Source organism: Podarcis gaigeae (genome assembly GCF_964106915.1).
Source record: "Podarcis gaigeae genome assembly, chromosome: 8".
Classification (NCBI taxonomy): Eukaryota; Metazoa; Chordata; class Lepidosauria; order Squamata; family Lacertidae; genus Podarcis; species Podarcis gaigeae.
Window position 1 is genome coordinate 40,102,163 of NC_139684.1, and position 13,853 is coordinate 40,116,015.

Consider the following 13,853-nt stretch of genomic DNA (forward strand, 5'->3'; position numbering starts at 1 on the left):
TTCCGTTTTTCCAGTATTTCCCTTGTTTGTTAATTTCCGCATTATATTTTAGCTTTCACACAATGTAAAAGCTACTTCTGGAAATGTAGCACAAATTTAGAGTTCATTTCTGTGTTATTTGCAAATTGATGTTTTGGGGTGACGTCTATAGCCTATTTCTGTTTTGCAAAGAATCCCTCGCATTTTGCAGCCCTTATAGGTCATCTTCTCCCCGCAACCCCCACCCTGCTCAAGTCTAAGGCAGAGCAAGTGGCCTGAACTTGGAGTTGCTCTCATTTTCACCACCCATTTGACCCCTGGGAGGTGATCCTTGCAGAAGGAATCCCACCAGCAATTTCACACCCATAGTCCTACCTTCATCCAGGTTGCCAATCACTGCCTGCTTCTTCAAGAAGTCGTTGCAAAGCTTCTTGTTCAGCCCAAAAGCCAACATGTTGTGAGTGAAAGTACTGCAGCAGGGAGAGGAAATGGGGTGGGGGAGAAAGGGGTATGGCCTTTTGTTAGGACACGTGCTTTGTCCACAGAAGGTCCCTGTTGCAATTCCTGGCAGCATCTCCAGTTACAAAGTTCAGGTCACAGAAGGTGAAGGAAAAGACTCTCTCTCTCTCTGAGATCCCTGCAGAGCTGCGGCTGCCAATCAGAGACTTGATGGATAAATAGCCCGACTTTGTATGAAGCAGCTTCCTATGTGTCTGCTAAGTTTCTTTGAGCATAAGCTGCCTATTCCTTTTAAAACTGATTAAACAACAACAAGAACAATACTGAAGCCCCCTTCATGTACACTTTGTATGCAGGTAGGGCCATCACAAGCGAAAAGCAGCTGTGGAGGTGTGCTGTCCCTCCCCCCCTTGCAAAAGCTGCATGGCTCCTTCCCTGCCTCCCCCCACCATCCAGATATCCACACATTAGGCTTGTGGTTTGTATTGCTGCTTCCTTGTTTGTATGATAGTTTTCCATGACTGCTAATTATGCTTTGAAGATTTCTATCAATCTTGCCCTAGGACTCACGGATGAAGAGGCTGCAAATTACTGGATATAAATAAATGTAATTGATATGTTATACAAAAATCTCTCTCATGCATCATGCAGTATAGATTTCTAAAGATAATCTATTGTGATCACCATTGTAATTTACATTTTTATTTTAAGCATAGTAAGTAGTAAAAGCTTTTATCATGTGTTGTTTGCTGCTCTGAACTCCTTTGGGAGGAAGGCAAACAAAACAAACAAACAGAAGCTCTTTTGCAGAAGCCGGCCAGTTTCATTCTGCTTACCCCAACTGTCCAAAGGTGATATTCTCATTAAACCGCAGACTATCATCTCGCTCCTCTTGGGTCATGTGACACCATTTCTCCCTGCAAACATATGGACAGATCCTGAAACCAGGAAAATGAACACACACAGACAGACAACCTGCCAAAACCTTAGGGATTGATGGGAGCAGGGAAGGATGCAGGGAATGTCAGTAACACGCTCTTGACGCACTCCCTGTTCCATATTGGTTAGTGTGATGAAGTGAAGGAGTGGGCCATATGCCAGATGTTGGTATGCCAGTTTTGTTATATGGGCCGCCTGTTGCCAACTTCAGATTATATATTAGAGCAGCTTTTATCACGGAAGCTGGGCCAAAGATGGAATCATTCTGAAGTTTCCATTTTGCTTATGTGCTTACATTTCTGTTTCATTTAGGTTCTTCTTCTTCCAAAGGGTTGTATGTAACATCCATCTTACTCAGTGTAGATCCACTGAAATTAATGGACATGACTAACTTAATCAATTTCAATGGGTCTATTCTTAGTAGAATGTACTTGGATACAACCTAAAATCTCCAAATGCACGCCTTTCTCTTGGTCGTTAAATCTGTGACCATCATTGCCACTCTACATCCAACCTTAGAATCTACATTCAATTTGGTCAGTATCTCCAAAGGAGGTAGGCAAACATATAGCAAGGGATGTGAAGTGGGGGGGGGGGGTGGCAGAAGGTAAACATGTAAAACCTGAATGTTTTCCTAAAACCTGTTCGAACGCCACTTATATTTCTTATAACCTGACCAAAAAATTGAGCTATCATCTAAGTTTTGCACCCTTCTTATGGGTTACTGTTCATTACAGACCTACAAGGCAGACTATCCCAACCCCATTTCACAGAGGAGGCAACTGAGGCTTTGAAAAGGCATCAAAGGCCGCAAAACAGGAGCAGAGCAAGGACTGGATTCAGAAAAAGGTAACCCAGGCTTAAATTCCGCCACACTGGTATACCATTTTCAGACAAGAATAAAATTGTTTAGAGGCAGAGAAACATGGAACAGCCACACAACACCAAACTAAGATGTTCTGAGCCAATTTCATTATATTCACAAAGCAAGCAATTTTGCTTAACACAGGCGCACTGTTTGGTGAACTTTCCAACAATGCAATAACAGAGGGTTCTTAACTTTGCAATCATCTGCTTCCCAGCCTCTACAATGTATAGTTATCAGCAATATGTTAAGGAAGTGCTGGAGATGTACCTAACAGCACATTTACAATGATCCATGGGTTTTTCTAACCCTTGAAACTCAGTAATATTCTAAGGCACTACTACTTCTGGTAGCAGGCAGTTCCAGAGGACTGAGAAGATAAGGCCCTGAGTTTGTTTTATACATGTGAATGTCTCATTTTTATGGTATGACCCTCCCTGCCCAGTTCAGTAAAGGTACACAGATGTCTCCTCTCCCACCCACCATCTGCTTGCAATGCTAAATTAGTGCAATTATTTATCTTTATAGTCAGGCAGTCCTCACGGCACCTTCTCTGATCTTTTCCCTTCTGACACTACTTTGCTTTGGAGATGCAGCAGTCAGAACTCTATGTGTCCTTAATTTATTTGCTTTTATTGCATTTATATCTCACCCTTAAGGCTGCAAAGCAGTGACTGGCTGAAGGTCACCTAGCAGGCTTCATGGCCAAGTGGGGATTTGAATCCTGGTACCCCAGGTGCTAGTCCAACACGCTAACCAATATGCCACACCGGCTCTCTTGCATGTCTCTCCCTTAATGAAAGTTTCCTGCTGGTTTGGTCCTAGTAGGTCTATTCATGCACACTTAAACCAACATGGCTCCTTAAGCTCTGGGTGCACAGCTAATGTGGGAGTTTCAAACATGGCAATCTCTATTATGTAACTGCTGACCTTCCATTCTAGATTTCCACTTATGCATCCTTAAAAAGAATCAAGGGAATGCATGCCTCCAGGTTAATGCAAAAATTCTCACTGAACCCTATGGGGTAAGTATGTGTTAAGAGTGATCAAGAATGGGGGATGCTGAAAGTTGAGCTACATTTTCAGCAAACTTTTTGGGGGGTGTTGGGGGGGAAGGAGTGGCATTTCTTAACACCCCCAATCAAAACATAAAAATAAAAAAGTGGTCTGGAGAAAACTATTCCATCAATCCTATTCTGGTCTAGAATCGCATTCTAAATGCAGGGATTCTTTTTGAGCAGGGAAGTGTTAGAAAACACCATCTCCCCCACCTGACAAGGGCACAATGTGAGGAGGCTTCTGCCACTTGATTTCACCACAGATCAGCCCTCAGATGCTTGTCCTTTTAGGGAAAATAGGATGTTGGCTGAAGCCGACCATATGTCAAGAGGAGGAAAAGGGGAGGCAGGGAAATACAGGAAGAAGGAAGTCAATGGGAGGAGAAGCAGCAGCAGCAGCAGCAGCAAATAAAAGGAAAACAAGAGAAATTAAAAATGTGGAGCCATGCTGGATATGAAGACAGAGTGGCAGAGGGATTTCTTGGCAGGCAATTCAAGAGTGTATCCCTGAATCAATCCTCACAGGAAACAGACGTGCCAAGGGTCAAGGTTGAGGCAAGGCAAATGCAGAGGACATTCTTTGGCTTAGCCAAGGCAAGTCTCCTAGCTGGTCATCCATTCACAGGGGTCAAGGAGTATCAGCTAACTCACAGGTCTTTCAGGGCACAGTGGCTTCTTTGGTTGCTCCTTCACCTTGCAATTCCCAAGATTGTTTGCCAGAGCAAGGCAGAGGTGCACAGGAGAAATCCCTGCCTGTCATCTCTCAGGCCAACAGTTCAAGGACCACTTTCAGATGACCCATTGACTGAGCATTTGTCCTAATTTGCTTGCAGGGCGTTTACATGTCTTCCTTTTAATCATTTTTTTAAAGAGGATTTGTCATGCTAGGGCATGTCTAAGGACCCTTTGGCCTTCCAAATGTTTCTGAATTCCAACTGGCCACTCTTGCTGGGGCTGATGGGAGTCGTCGTTCAGCAACATCTGGAAGCCTGTAGGTTCCCCAAAATAGGGACAGCCTGGAGGCACCCAAGAGGTCCGCATCAAGAACAAATCCAGTGGCGCTGTTCTCTGAGACCATGGCAAGTGTGCATATGCACAGTGACCATTTACCATTTGGAACAGCTGCTCCAGATGCATGTAAAGCAAACCACCACCCCCATCTCAATCAGGCTCTGCACAAAAAACCACCAACTGGTATGGTATGAAACGGGCAAAATTAAGCACGACAATAACAAATGAGAGAGGGGCAGAAACAACACAGAAAGCAGGTACTTAAATCCAGATGGTCAAAGAGGAATGGACAGGGAAGGAAAGAGAAGAGATTCTCAAGCAGCAGCAGCATTCCACAGAGGCATTAAAAGCAGGAGGAAATCAAAGCAAGGGGGAAGGTCAAAGTAGAACGTTTACATCTAGAACTCCTCAGAGACTGGAAGGGGCCCCTGTGTCCAAAAACTTACCACAGCTGCTGACACAGAAAATGGCGAGAGAAAAACAGACTCACTTAAGCAGTTCACCGTGCCCAGAGGCTTTTCTCAAGCTGCTTTATACGGCATTAATACAGAAGCTGTGCATCATAATCAAGCAATGTATAAGATATTGGCAGCATGGCAAACTCTGGCTGGGAGACAGAACGGGGACTGATTTTATTTTATTTTTAAAAAGTGGTTTGTGGTAGACTCCCACTGCTTCTGAATCGGTTCAGCATCCATATTAGATTTTGTCCTGCTGTTGCAGGCACTGAAACGAACAAGGAACACTCCTTTCAAAACCGCTTTGATGTGCTTAGAGATATACCTTGGAAAGCAGGCTTTCCCCAACCTGTGGCCCTCCAGATGTGTCTGAACTATAACTCCCAGCAAGCCCAGCAGGGATGGTCAATGGTGAAGGAGGATGAAAGCAATAGTCCAACAATATCTTGGAGGGCACCAGGTTGGGGAAGGATACACTAGTGGGATTTGCAGCACTGGGCTGAATACTGTGCAACCACGGTGGCAAGTTTTGGACCCAAAATGAGCCTTTGGCATAAAAAGGTAAGAAAGGAAATGCGGACAGACACACCTCGTTTCCTCTTCCTCTCCAGCATTCCCTCTGGAGTGGCAGCAGAAAGGGTCAACAGAAGGTTACATGTTAAGATCATGCAAGAAGTATGGATGGAGAGAGAGAGGAAGTGTGAAAGAATTGACCAGAAAAAGAAAAGAAAAGATTAAAGAGGTCAAGAAAGAGAAAGAGAGAAATTAGTTGTTTTCAACCTCCCCAACCCAACAAAGCAACATGAGAGCAGGAAGGGGAGAAAGGGAGTACTCTGCCCTTTCCTTAAGCTCTTGCCTAGCAGACTCCCCCTTGGATGTTGTTATCAAACTGCATTTGCTGGGTGGTTTCTGCTTCTCTAAAACCCTGGGGATGAGTTCCAGGGGCCGGGGAAGAAAAGCTTCCTCCCTACAGAATATAAACCCAGTCCTGCATCAAATTAGCAGAACCTAAAAAGCTCCATTGGCCTGCTTGACAAGTGGGAGAACAGCAGAAAAATAAACCATTTGTGTACCAAAAAAGGAAGTCCTTTTCAGCACTATGACCTATTCTCCTCCACCCCTCGTGTCCCCCACTTCCTTTCTCCTGTGAAAAAAAAAGAAAGAAGAAGAAGCTGCAAAGTCCTACCTAGTGGTGGGAGACCGTTTCCGCCTCTCACAGTGAACCGCGTCGAAGAAAGCCGCATTCCAAAACCTCAGGGTATGCCTAGGGAACAGGGGAGGAAATGATGTGCGTGCGTGTGTTGAGCCTGTATCAACTGCAGGGTATGTTTTTGTGAATGTGGCTAGGAAGTGGGAAGGAATGGGGTGGTTTCTGCCAGAGAGGGCTGTGGCTGGGCCCGCTAGATGGCTCCCCTGCTTCAATGTCCTGCTCAGGAGTGCAGCTGGCTCAGGAGAATAAGGTTATACCAGTGGTGGCTGGTGCTCACTGAGACAGGTGAGGCGGAAGGCAGGGAGGCCAACACTAGGTGGCGCCAGAGCCAGTGAAAGGCAGAGACAACTCATTCTAGTTTAGGCCCAATCCTCCTCCTCCCTGCTGGGTTCTACAACTCCTAGGGATTGAGGTCCCTTTGCCCCCCCATAAAATATTTGAGGATGCTGGCCCTCCCAAAAAAATTCATGGGCATTGCTACTCAAATGGTATGCATGCACCACATCTTTTGATTATGTGGGGTGGGGCTTACCCAATATTTTATTCAGGTTAGCACCCCTGACTGAGACTAACAAATGGGGGAGCTGACAGGCTGTACCAGGTTGGCTGTAAGTAAGAAGGCAGGCAGGTGGGGGTTGGCTGAGGACAGGCTGAGGTTGGTGGGGCAGTGTCCCAGTTTTCCTATTGAACCAGCCTCCACTTGCTCTTACCAGATGGGCTGTTGCTTCAGGTGCATGTACAGGTAGATCTTCTCTCCTGTTTTTTCTTCCTCCTCCTCAGGACTGTAGAGGGAAACTGCAAAGGGGAGATATTTGATATTTAGGGGGGGGGGTGTCAATTTGTGCATACACATATACACAATCTTCAGATAAAGACCAGACAGTGCCTTAGATTCCTGCCAGGTATCCCAGCTCTCCAGAACCTGAAACACCTGTTTTCTATGAGCATTATAAACAGATTTTTAAACAACAACAGCATAGACCTATTATTATAACTGCTTACCTGATTTGTGGATTCTCTCTCTTGGTTTGCCTTCATCATCCCTAGAAGCAAACACACAGGTACTATTCGGTTAAACGTAACATCATTTTTTTTTGGGGGGGGGGGAGTTTGGAAGCACTGCAAGTAGTTTGTTCTATGAATTGCTTAGAAGTATAGTCTCACTACTACACAGATGAAGACGAGTTAGCCTGCTATGCAAGCCTTGCCCTAAAAGGGGGTGGGGGACTTTAAATCAACCAGTTAATTAATAAAGCGGGAAAGGGCCGTAGCTCAGTGGCAGAGCATCTGCTCTGCGTGCACAAGGTCCCAGGTTCAATCCCCAGCCTCTCCAGGTAGGGCTAGGGGAGACACACAAATGCTGCAGTCTAAAATCCTGGACAGCCACTGCCAATCTGGCACAAGGCAGCTTCCTATGTTCCTGGGTCGACCAAGACCGATAGCGGCATATAAACAAGATTATCTTCAGTAGAGCAGAGATGGTGGGGCTCAGGGGTACTTAAGCCAGGTCTGGTGTTGTGCTTCCAACTAAAGGTGCTGTGGATGGTCTCAACTGGACTCACTCAGCTTTTTTGGGCCCTGGCCCCTTTAGCTTGCTTTCAAAGCTCCCAAAGAAGCCTTTCACGTTCTCCGTCTTCGCCGATGTATTCTTCAGGAGCCGCTCCGCAATGTCCTTCTTCTCGGCCAGCCAGCTGTTTGCGGACTTCAGGTAGGAGTCAATGCTGCCAGTGGGCTTCTCCTTGGACTCGATGGGCAGCGCTTGGGGCTTACCTACCAAAATGCAACCAGGGAGCGGGAAAGAGAAACAGAGGGAGTAAGGCAGGGGACCTGACGCCCGCGGGTCGAATGTGGCCCTCCAGCCCTCTTGATCTGGCCCTCAGAACTCACCACTCCTGGGCCCTGCTCCGGGCTCTCCTCAAGAGCATTTTCCTGACTGGAATGTGTTCTTGAATTGTAACAATGTCCACTGCTTGCCCGGATGGAAGACAGGTGTTTGGGTTTATGCAGAGACCTCAGACTTTTCAATGCAGCAAGGTAAGAATCATACCTGATGCTCCACCCACTTTAGCCTCTGGCCCCCCACACTTCTGGCATAGGACCCCCTTAAGGTTGCTCATAAGTGAATGTGGCCCTTGAGCTAAAAAAAGTGGTCCCCACCCCTGACTTAAAGGACCACCACTCCTCCTAAAGATCAATGCTCAAGAGAGACTGGTTTGTTCTCTTTCTCCCACCCTAAGTTTTTGCTTTTTAACTAAAAAGCAAGATACTAGCCCTCAGTGATTAGTGTCACACTTAAAAATGGATGCCGAAAACCAGGACACAGGGTTGGTAACATGGAAGCAACCAGCAAGAAGCTAAAAATCATTATGCTTCCTGGCTCTCATCTATTTCTGAAACCTCATAGTAAGCCTGCAACTTATGCAGGCATTACGTTCTGGGGATTGTGCCCAAAGCCAAAATTGTGTGTAGTCAAAACACATTGGGTGCAATGGCGGGTCAAATTGCAAAGGATTAGTTCACTATTCTGAGGTTCTCACAAACGACTCCCAGGATGCTATTCCTATAGAGATGCTTCTTGCAAGATACTCTTGCTCCTTTGCTGAAGATGAACAAATAGCCCCAGCACATTTTTTCACTCCACAGAGAAATTTCAGCAAGAAGGAACTGCCCCTTACCAATATAGTAATAAGTAAAGCACATGGTCATCAGGTTCTTAGCAGGGCTGAAATCATCCATCTGGTAACACCTGAAAAAAAGGAAAGAATAAAGTTGCTGAAATATGAAGAAGAAACAGAGTAACACTCAGTGGTGATTAGTGTCCATGGGGCTGAATGCAGGGAGTGCAACAGTGGGCAGAGCCAACTAATTCCAGTTTTCCCCCATTCTCTTCCATGCTGCGTTCTACAAGGGCAACACCAAGACTAAGGAGGAGGATGCAGACTACCAGGGCCACCCCCTAGATATACTGTAAACAGGAAGGCAGGCCAATGGATGCTGGCTGAGGGCAGTTGGAATTCAGTGGGACAGTGCCCATTCTCCCTAATATTTATTCATTTCATTTATAGATCATCTCTATCTTCCAAGGATCTCAAGGTGGTGTACATAGACCAGCCTTCGCTGCCAGCACTGAAGAACAGCCATGCATGGCTTTTTTGGAGAGCTGCATGGATCAGAGCCATGTGCAATTCATCTCCAGTTGCCCAAGTGGTGCAGTGGTTAAAGCAACCATCACCACCATGATGCCCTCCAGATGTTTTGAGCTACACCTCTCATCAGCCCCACCCAACTGTCCAAGATGGCCTGCGGAGAGAGGTGGAGGAAGGAAGAATCCCACCCGCCAGCTGGATTCAGTTCCCCACCCCCTGCTGTAAAGGCTGAAGACCCTGTAGCCTCCATGCCGACGCCTGCTGTTACTCACTCAAAGAGGACCACAGCAAAGGACTGCACCAGTCGATAGAAAGTCTGCTCCGAGACACACTTGGAATTGCAGCGCTGTGAGGAAACAGGGAAAGCCAACAGTGTTAAGACTGCGTACAGATGTACCTAGAAACAGATGTAGGGCTGCCGTTCTACTTTTTTTTGGCTGCGGAGGAAACAGCTCTGCTCCTCTGTTGTTGAACATACAGCCCCTGGATCAACAGCCGTCTCCAGCATAAGCTTTAAGGCAGGCCATCTGCTTTGCTTTCCATTTTTTCTTCCCTCTGAGTGCTTGTCATGATTCGAAAGTTGTTCTCAGAAGGTGGCTTTGCAACTAAGACCAGAGCTGGCCAATCAGCCTGGTGGCACAGCCTTGCTCTGAGGAGGTAGCTTTGCTACCGATATAAGGTCTAGCCAATCAGAAAGCTGTGCAAATCCGGCTTCTGTTTGACCTGGAAAAAGTTTCACCCTGTGCAGGGTTTTTAAAACGATGGTATGCAGAGGTGAGCAGATGAGACTCTTCCATGTAGGACTACAGCAATGCAATAAAGCAAAAGGTGACTCTGAAATGGCCTGGAATGCCCTGTGCATTCCACTAGGAATAGGGCCCACTATTTTGCATGTGTGAACAGGTGTCAAGAGGCACACGCAAGCACAAAAAGCAAAGGGCCTCAAGAGCGCACAATCCACACCAGCCAGAGTTGCGTCCTGAACATCTCCTTACCTGAGCGCTCACGTATCTGGCAAACCATTCCCTGCCTTTTGCATTCTCCCCACTGCAGAGTTCTCCGAACTTGGCTTTCTCCTCTTGGTCAAATTCCTCTCTGGAATCACAAAGATACAAAATAAAGCAAGTTGGCACTAAGTGTGATGCAGAGGGCTGAGACTATAAGCTGGAAAGTCCCCAAAGCAAATCTCACTGCAGGCAAGAATCCTTGCCTGCTCTCAAGTGTCACCACACTGCAATGTAGTGATAATAGTAATAAGCACAAAAACTAGGTGTTGTACTATAAGCCTTGACCAATGAGCTTACTTTCCAATTTAGGAGCTTAGTGTCATTACTAGCCTACCTTGCAAGGTTGTCACAAGGAATACAGAAATATTTCATTTTTCACTTTCATTTTACTTTCATTTAAAAGCACAATAGTTTCTACCTGGAGATGCTAGGGATTCAAGCAGGGATATTGTGTATGCAAAAAAGATGCTTAGGTGTGCCTCACAATGATGGCAAATCAACATGCACAAGAAAAAGGACCGTTGAATTCTTTATGCTTGCAAATCTGCTATTGTCCCTCACTCTTGATTGGGTTTGCGGCTGCCTATGAAATCCACCCTCCACACAAATTTTATCTGATTTTGTATGTGCAGAGCATCACTGTCCTCTTTTTTTTTTTTTTTTTTTTGCTGTTGCCGTTTGCTCTTTCTCTTCTGGTTTCTCCTTTATGTTACTTACGACTTGCAACAAAACTGGGAGAAACACAGCAGTTTCTTGTTGAATTGTGGTTTTGCTTTCAGTCACCAGGTGGCATTAAACTCGTTTGGCTCAATGTACTAAATGGAGGGGGAGGCAGAACTTTAGAGGAGGAAGAAAAAAGTACATAATGAAAAGTGAACTTGGGGTAGGGGAAATAAATTCAAGTAAACTGCTTCAGCTCTTACCAGTCCAAAAGGGCACCAATATTCTTTATCAGGAGCCAACAGGGAATTAACACATGTCAATAAATCATCCTTTTGAGCAGGATTAGGGGACCCCTCGAAGTCTCCCTAGGCCACACGACTTCTCCCCTCACTGGCTCTGCTTTGCACCTTCCCTGAGTGTTTTTGCTAGGCTGGATTTTGTCCTTGAACGCTGCTGATGCCTCTTGCTTCCATGGGTGGCGGGTAGGGAGGCGTGCATGAATTTGTGCAGAGACTAACTTAGTACACAAAAGTGACTTTGACATTCATTGCCCTGCCCACTTTTACCCTCCAGTCACACCCGCCACTGGCACGCAACCCCCCAGAAGATTGCCTAGAAGGGAATATGACCCTCGGGTTGAAAAGGGTTATGCACCCCCCAAGTTTATTTATTTATTTTTATTAAACGTGTAGCAAGACTAACAAAGAATTTGAGGTTTTTGATTTTGAGCATTGCCATTCTTCTCTTTTTGCATGCGGGGGCAGGCCACCTCGCCAAGCGGCAACATTGAACTGTGAACGGAGATTATGCAAGCTGCCAATGTCAGTTTTGCACAAGAACATTCCTTCTGGGGTCTGATCCCCAAACTGGCCACGCAGCAGAGCAGGGAGGGAGCAAATGGAAAGGCACTTCCTCCCAGTGTTGACATTCAAATCATTTTAATTTGGGCCATGGTGAGTCACGGCAGATTTGCTAAATTGCTTAAATTAAGTGGAATTGTTTAAAAGCACACACACAGAGAGAGTCAACATCAGCTGCAGCAGCTGAAGCCTCCACTCTGCATCTGGGTGATGCAGCCCCAAAGTCCCCAGGCAGCAATTGTTAAGTCAAGAGAGAAGCATGACTCAGTGGGAGAGATGTGTCACAGCCAGCCAACATTTCTTTTCAACGGGAACACGGAGGAAGGGGGCTTGCTGCACCCCGGGGGGGCGGGAGTGAAGGATCCAGCAGCAAGCTGTCTTCCCCCTCTTTCTGCAAAGCCAATGCAAAGAAAGAAATTCAGGTTCCTGGCCTCACTTCAAAACATTTGCCCACTAGCACCCTCTGGGGTGCATTGGCTTGTACCCTGAGTTAGTCCTACACAGAGGAGAGCCATTAAAAAATAAGAGACACAACTAACATTGATTGATTGATTGATTGATTGATTGATTGATTGAAGTAGGTCTACTCCGACTGGATATAATACTGGCTGTTTATTTCCATCTTAAAAGTTGGAAACTGGCGTCATCGTAGAAAAACCTGGTACTTTAGCCAGCAAATGAAGTCTCTGAGGGGGTGAATCTGGGGAAATCGGGAATGGTTGCCTAGATTACAGTTAAGGTTGCTCTGGATTGGTCTGAGTAACGTAAAGCCAGCTCAAAGAAGCTCTACGGCAGCCTTCCCCAACATGGTGCCTCTCAAGATGTTTTGGACTGCAGTTCCCAGCATCCCTGAATAATAGTCACGCTGGCTGGGGCTGATGGGAGTTGCAGTGTAAAAAAAGAACTGGGAACCTCCCCTGCAGGGAGAGAGTTGGACAACGATCCCACAACCCCAGCATGCACCAGCTCACAGCATCCTGCTGCTCAAACACTCACCCTCCCGTGAAGATCTTCTCCACGTATTGCCTGATGAACTCCCGTTGCTCTGCTGTCACTTCGTCCTTGGCAGACTCTGTGCTCTGGTTAGATGAGTAGGACTCCGAGGAGGAGCGGCGGTGATTGTTCCAGCTGTGATGGGTGGGCGAGTCCGTTGTGTCGTTCTCGCTGTCGGCAGATTCCGTCGCGTCGCTCTCTTCCGCCACTGCGGCCGTGTCGCCCGCCAGGTGATCCAGCAGCCCGTTGCCATTGGTGGAGGGAGGAGCGGCAGGGACGGATTCGGAGGTGTCGGTGGTGGAAGGTTCGGAGTCAAAGTCAATGAGGTTCCCCACAGGGACATCCATGGCCTCCATGGCTCAAGGGGCCTAATACCATGGATTGGGTGCGGAGGGTGTGGCTCAATTTCCCTATCAGGAAAATGTGAAGGCCATTGGGAGATGAGCAGAAAAATATGGAGCCTGTGATTGGTCCACTTCCAACCAAAGCTTACTCCTTATCCTAGGCTCTTTCAAGGCATCTGAAAAAAAGCAAACAGAGCAACTCATTATCAATAATTATTAAACTCTGCTTATCAACAATAATCTCAGCAGCAAGAACCATGCGTTGTAATTGCACAGCAAAATTTGGCAACCCCTGCCACGTATTTTGACTTACTATTCCAGACAAGGACTTCCAAGGCGGCCCAGGGAAAGAATGAATAGGGCATTTGGCCACTTGGTGAACACTTAAATTATGAGTTAAGTTTAATGCAGATTGAAACTTCCCTCCCAGGGCTGGCAAATGTCATTTGTTTAATGCAATTAGGTATGGAGACAGAACGAACTTTTATGGAGTGCTTGGGAGCAAAGCAGCCTCTTTAAAACAGTCTCTCTTGATTAGAATCCATTGAACCACTTATAGGCATATGCTTTTAAAAAAAGGGGGGGGGGTATGACTGCAATTATACAGAAATACTTTTTTGTTTTTTGTTTCTGAAGGCACGCATCCAAGACTGCGTTGCACTTATTAAAACAGCATTTCCCTGCATAAGCTGCAGTCTGAGCTTGCAAAAGCTTTCCCATCTCCCCAAACCCAATAGTCTTGATCAATAGGCTCCTGAGTAGATCCCATTTCCCAAACCATGTAAAATTTTGCAGGCTTTAAAGTCCTGCACATGCTTTCCTTTGTCAAAAATTCTGAAGGCCAAGCTTTGCAGCAATTCA

General features: G+C 46.3%; 1 protein-coding gene across 8 annotated transcripts in view; it reads right to left on the reverse strand.

Moving 5' to 3' along the window:
* KIAA0513 overlaps positions 1-13,853 on the reverse strand; it is a 52,148-nt gene that overhangs the window by 3,877 nt on the left and 34,418 nt on the right. For 6 of the 8 annotated variants that reach the window (XM_083752998.1, XM_083752999.1, XM_083753003.1 and 3 more), the window contains exons 2-12: positions 12,652-13,168; positions 10,121-10,220; positions 9,398-9,471; positions 8,655-8,725; positions 7,542-7,749; positions 6,982-7,022; positions 6,690-6,774; positions 5,956-6,033; positions 5,359-5,388; positions 1,275-1,355; positions 355-449 (exon numbers count right to left, since the gene is read on the reverse strand). In XM_083752998.1, the coding sequence (XP_083609124.1) occupies positions 355-449; positions 1,275-1,355; positions 5,359-5,388; positions 5,956-6,033; positions 6,690-6,774; positions 6,982-7,022; positions 7,542-7,749; positions 8,655-8,725; positions 9,398-9,471; positions 10,121-10,220; positions 12,652-13,004 (1,216 nt within the window). In that variant the 5' untranslated portion in view covers positions 13,005-13,168. The remainder of the gene's footprint in view (positions 1-354; positions 450-1,274; positions 1,356-5,358; positions 5,389-5,955; positions 6,034-6,689; positions 6,775-6,981; positions 7,023-7,541; positions 7,750-8,654; positions 8,726-9,397; positions 9,472-10,120; positions 10,221-12,651; positions 13,169-13,853) is intronic. The other 2 variants (XM_083753004.1, XM_083753005.1) reach the window with 1 other exon arrangement.